Genomic DNA, 5,196 nt, shown 5'->3' with positions numbered 1-5,196 from the left:
ATGCAGCCCAGGATCCGGTTGGCCTCCACCTCTGTTTCTGCAGGCCATGCCTGCACAGAGCTGATCTGGAGATTAAATGCACACTCAGACCTGGTGTGTGCCAAAAGAATGATTTCACTGTGTGCTCTTTCCAGAACTGATCCGGTTCCTTTCGGAGAAGGAGACATCGGGAGCATGTGCCTTCATCTCTCCATGAAGCCAGGGGAATACTCCTACTTCAGCCCCCAAACGCTGTCCATGTGGGCCGGCCCAGAGCACTGGCGTTTCAAACCTCGACACAAATGTACGTACTTAGCGACGGCGGTTCATCCGCCATGGACACAGCTACTGCCAGGCCCTGCTGCCCTTTGGAGAGGGGTGGCATCCGAGTTGTAAAGAAGGGGACAAGCCTGTGCGGCTCTTTTCCAGCCAGCTGGGAAGCGGTACTGAGGTCAGGCACCAGGGAGGCTCTCCATCACATGCAGATCTTTTGGTGTCTAACGTATCCTCTGTTGGTTGAGTTTGTCAGCGATGCCCAAGGTTGAGGGGGTGTCTCCTCAGCCCCAGGAGACACGAGCACTAATACAGCTCCTGCTGCCGTTTCCCACTGCCGTGGTTTGACCGAGCACCACACAGCCGCTCACTCCCTCCCTCCCTCCTTCCCCGGTGGGATGGGAGAGAGAAGCAGAGGAAAAAGAGCACTTGTGGGTTAAGAACAGTTTAATAATTGAAAGTAAATAGAATAATGGTACTAATAATACTACGTAGTGAAAATACTACTCCTACTAATAATAATGATAATAATATGTAATTTAAAAAACAGGGAAGGAAAACAAAATGATACAGCCACTCACCACTGCCTGACCGGCGCTCAGCCCGTCCCCGAGCAGTGATTCCCCTCCTGCCCAGCTCCCGTAGCCTACATGCCCAGCGTGACATTTGATGGCCTGAAACGTCCCTGTGGTCAGTTTGGGTCAGCTCTCCGGGCTGTGTCCCCTCCAGCCTCTTGCAGGGAGGAAGTTAGGAACGCAGGCGCGGTATTAGAAGCCGCAGGAGTCCTGGGCTGGATGTGAACATTCCTTAGCAACAACTGAAAACATGAGCGTTACCAGTATTCTTCTCAGCCCAAATCCAAAACACCGGCGCCTCCTGCTAGCTCCTGTGAGGAAAATGAACCATACCCCAGCCTTCTGCAGAAAAACTCTAAATTAAATCACACCTTTTGCTTCTATTTAAAGATTCTGATCCCTTTAAAACACGAAGCTGGGAACAACACCTCTTGCTTCCCCGTAACAAAAGGAAAAGTCCGTGTAGGTGACCTGCCTGGGTGGAGCAGATGCTCGGTAGGAGCAAGCCCCTCCTTCCTCTCTCATGAAGCACCGATGGTTTCCTTCCTTTCCGCAGTTGAGGCTGGCTCCGAAAAAGAGCGCAAGAAAAGGAGGACGAAGAAAACATTTGAAATAAACTTCGATGAAGACATTGACTTTAAGTCATATTTCTGTAAGTCCAAGGTACGTGCTGAGCTTCTGCCTCTTTCTGCTCTCCTGGTGTGTCTTGGGGCTGCCATCTGCAAGTGGCTCACCTCATCCTCTGAAATCGGCTCTGTAAACCCAACATCGTGTCACTTGGTTCAGGGTTTTTGTCTCCAGCTCAAGCAGAGAGTTTTCCCAGCCGTGGGGTGGGGAGTCAGGCTGGATTCTCCCTGGCTTACACCCTCTCAGGCAGAGATGCTGCGTGTCGAGGGTGATGCGCGGGAGCCCCCGCGTGCCCCGACTGGACCAAGAGCTCCTCTTGTGCATTCATCTCCCGAGGAGTGGCTAGCTCATGGGTAACGGTATTTATTCCCTTCCCCAGGTGTCTGTAACTCTAGCCAAATCCATTCTGGAGACCCACAATGTGAAGAGCGTAACGCTTCCCACAGACTTCAACTACGAACCTAAAAACATCGTCCAGCTGTTCCTCAAACCAGCTGTTAAGGTAAGAGTCTTCTCTAAGAGCCCGTTGGCAACGATTCCGTGCACGAAACCACTCTTCACCAAATGCCTGATGCGCTTCGGGATGCTCCTCCAGGCTGGAGAGGGGCCAGCATGTCATAGAATGAATCACGGAATGGTTTGGGGTGGGAGGGACCTTAAAGACCACCCAGTCCCACCCCCTGCCATGGGCAGGGACACCTTCCACTAGACCAGGTTGCTCCAAGCCTCATCCAGCCTGGCCTTGGACACTCCCAGGGATGGGGCATCCACAGCTTCTCTGGGCAATGTCCCGCTGAGCTCAGCCGTTGTGCTTGACAAGGGGCTTGCGAAGGGGGCTGGTGTGCGAGGGGGAGGCAGAGCTGGCAGGCTGGGAAACGGGAGATGCTGAAGGAACAGGGCACAGGCATTGCTTGGGGAAGTATTTAAGAGGTTTTTTCCCTCTCCTGACCAGCTCTGCAGGATGTTTGAGCCAGACAACTTGTTGGATCATGAAGATAAGATCGGCGAGTACGATTACAACAACCCCAACGACACCTCCAATTTCTGCCCCGCGTTGCAGGTAACTGGAAGAGGAAGATTCCTTTCTGTTGCCTGTAATATGTGATGGGAATGATTTAGGAAGAATCTGTGTCCAGAATGAATTACTCATGAAAAATAATTGAAGCCGCAGGTGATGCGGAAGCTGCAGGAGTCTGCGCACACCCCTGTCCCCTCACTCCAACGCCATCCACTCTGCCTTTGGTGTTTGCCAGGCAGTTTGCTGCAGACACTTCACTCCAGCCTTTTCCACACACCCTAAAGCAGGAGTAAATGCCATTGCTCGTCTCTGCAGGGTGAGGTTTGCTCCCAGCTGTTTCACGCTCCCGTTGGAGCAGATTTCAAAGCATCAGTGTTGTGCCAGGCCAGTGCTGCCTCCCGAGTGCGTTTGTGACCGGTCTCAGCTGATGCCACGCTGGCAGGAGAGCCCTCGTCTCTTATCTTTCCGGGTAGAAGAGCCTCTGGATACTCTGCACCCTGGATCTCCCTTGGGTTTAGCCTTAGTGCTGTGGGGAGAGGCCGAGCGTGTTCCCTGGGGAAGGTGGGCAGGCACTGCCGCCCTCCTGAGAGGCGGGTGCTCTCGTTACCTGGGTGCAGGACACCTCTGGCTCCTCAGAGATGTCTGCGGGTGGCCTCAGTGCCCTATCTTCTCTTGATCAGGCTGCAGAGAGCGATGACGATAACGACCCCGTTCGGTTCATGGGCCAGATGGGGGAGTTCAACCTCACCGCCCACCCCGAGGGTCACGACGCTGAGGCCAGCGTGATCATGGGCAACGTCGATACCACGGCGTACGGAGAGCTGAACCTCATCGCCGAGCCCCAGAAGGTAAGCGCTTGCCTTGTCGCCGAGCTGGGAACACTCGGGAGCAAAGCCTCTCAACGCCTCGGCGGGGTTCAGGTCCTCAGGCAGCAGCTTCCCTGGTCCAGCATCTCCTGGGTTTGCTACCGGACACTTTATTCCCAGGTGAACCCGTGTGTAAGAGGAGGGAATTTAAAGGCGAAGGTGTAGGAGTAAGACTGTTCCCCGTCGCTCCCAGGGAGCACCGTGGCTTGATCGTTCCTGCGGTCCTGCTGCGGTTGCTCTCGGCTGAGCATGGCCGCCTTTCCCTCAGGTCAACAAGATAGCAATTCAGTACGCCAAGACAGCCAAGAAAATGGACATGAAGAGGTTGAAGGAAAACATGTGGAACCTCTTGACCAACGGGCAGAAGAAGAGAAAAGTGGCAGAGGTGAGCGCAGGGCAGCCCGGTACCTCAGCAGGCCCGAGGAGAAGAGAATGCCCTGCAGTAACTGTGCGTAACGCCCGCAGAGGGACTCTTGGGCTGGTTTCGCAGCGACCCCTCTCGCTCCCCTGGGAGGGTTGGTCGGGACGGGCCGAGTGTAACGCGCAGTGGGTTTTCCCTGAGCGCGAGGGCTGTCTCACCTCTGCCTTTTTGCTAAATAGATTGAAGATGCACAGGGAGAGGACACGTCAGCGGTAGCAGGGGAGAAGGTCTTCAGCAGCATCACGAAGGAACTGCATCACAGGTAGAGGCCCTAAAAAAGGTTGGGCTGAAGATGGGGGGTGACTTTAGCTGAGCTTGGGCAAACGCTGGCCCCCCTGTGTCTATCACACCCTGTGAGCTCAGCCCTGAGGGGGAAAAACTCTTCTCCTGCTCTCTGGGTTGCATTCAGCTTGGAAAATCCTTTGCCAGCGGGAGGGGAAGGGTAGAGACGGCCAGATCCCAGCTGAAGAGCTGATCTTTGGCGACCCGGTGCGCGCAGGTGTGCACCAGCCGTCGGGTTTCGGCAGGCTCTGGCCACCTTAACCCCCTGCCTTCTCTTTTGCAGGCTGCCTTCCGTGATGGCTAACAACCTCTCCGCCCCCTTAGCCTTAGCCTGCCTCTTGCACTTGACAAACGAGGAGGTAAGAGCAGCGTGCGCCCAGGGGAGCTGGCAGGAGTTTTCCCCGGGAGCTCTTTTCTTCTCAAGTCCCCGTTTCGCGCTTCTACGGAGAACAAAAATCCGGCTGTCCTTCCTTGTCCCTGGGTCTGGCAGCAGAGGGGCGAGCGCTTTGTTCTGCGCGTTGGGAGCGTTGCACGCCGAGGGAAGCCTCGGCCCCGCGTGCGCCGATGGTGACAGGAGGGGCTGGGGTTGTTCTGAGCCTTCGTCGTGGGGTTGGGTTTTTTTTAAGCCAGGCCTCCAGGCTCTGAGGGGAAGAGTCTGGCTTTGTTAAACTTAGCTTTTCTTTTATATTCCCAGAATATGAAGCTGGAAGGTTTGGAGGACCTGTCTGATATCCTCGTGAAAAAGAAGCATGAGCCCTACGCGGACCAGACCACGGAGGCTGACCCACAGGCCGGAGCCCGGTCTCCCAGCTGACCAGTGCTCACTCTGGACTCACCAGCGCCAGATCTTCCCTCTCCTCCCAGCACCATGGCTGAGAAATCCCACTGGTCTCTGCACCTCCTGAAGACTCTTAAATCAAGGATTTCCCACCTAAAAACAGGATGGATGGTTGCAGCTCAGCCTGCCTGGCTCCTGCCATCTTCGCTCCGTCGGCTCTTTCCTGCGTCTGGGTAGCAGAATTCCTCCATCTCACTGTGAACCGTCAGTGCCTCCTGCAAAGGACTCCTCTGTGTCACTAATTCCCGGTGACTGTCTTACTCACGTCTCCAGTTCCTCCTCTAGTCCTGTTCGTCCCTGAAACAATTTATCTTTTA

The 5,196-nt window shown here is 55.1% G+C and overlaps 1 protein-coding gene across 1 annotated transcript in view; it reads left to right on the top strand.

Moving 5' to 3' along the window:
* The window catches only part of NCAPH (non-SMC condensin I complex, subunit H), a 9,270-nt gene extending 4,415 nt beyond the window's left edge, over nucleotides 1–4,855 (top strand). Inside the window, exons 8-16 of the mRNA XM_010155327.1 lie at nucleotides 135–283; nucleotides 1,384–1,490; nucleotides 1,834–1,956; nucleotides 2,407–2,514; nucleotides 3,153–3,320; nucleotides 3,607–3,723; nucleotides 3,939–4,021; nucleotides 4,325–4,400; nucleotides 4,736–4,855. Of these exons, the coding sequence (XP_010153629.1) occupies nucleotides 135–283; nucleotides 1,384–1,490; nucleotides 1,834–1,956; nucleotides 2,407–2,514; nucleotides 3,153–3,320; nucleotides 3,607–3,723; nucleotides 3,939–4,021; nucleotides 4,325–4,400; nucleotides 4,736–4,855 (1,051 nt within the window). The remainder of the gene's footprint in view (nucleotides 1–134; nucleotides 284–1,383; nucleotides 1,491–1,833; nucleotides 1,957–2,406; nucleotides 2,515–3,152; nucleotides 3,321–3,606; nucleotides 3,724–3,938; nucleotides 4,022–4,324; nucleotides 4,401–4,735) is intronic.
* Nucleotides 4,856–5,196: the final 341 nt, after the last annotated feature.

This window comes from Eurypyga helias, unplaced genomic scaffold (assembly GCF_000690775.1).
Source record: "Eurypyga helias isolate BGI_N326 unplaced genomic scaffold, ASM69077v1 scaffold17747, whole genome shotgun sequence".
In the NCBI taxonomy this organism is placed as follows: domain Eukaryota; kingdom Metazoa; phylum Chordata; class Aves; order Eurypygiformes; family Eurypygidae; genus Eurypyga; species Eurypyga helias.
This window is presented reverse-complemented; position numbering and strand designations above follow the sequence as displayed.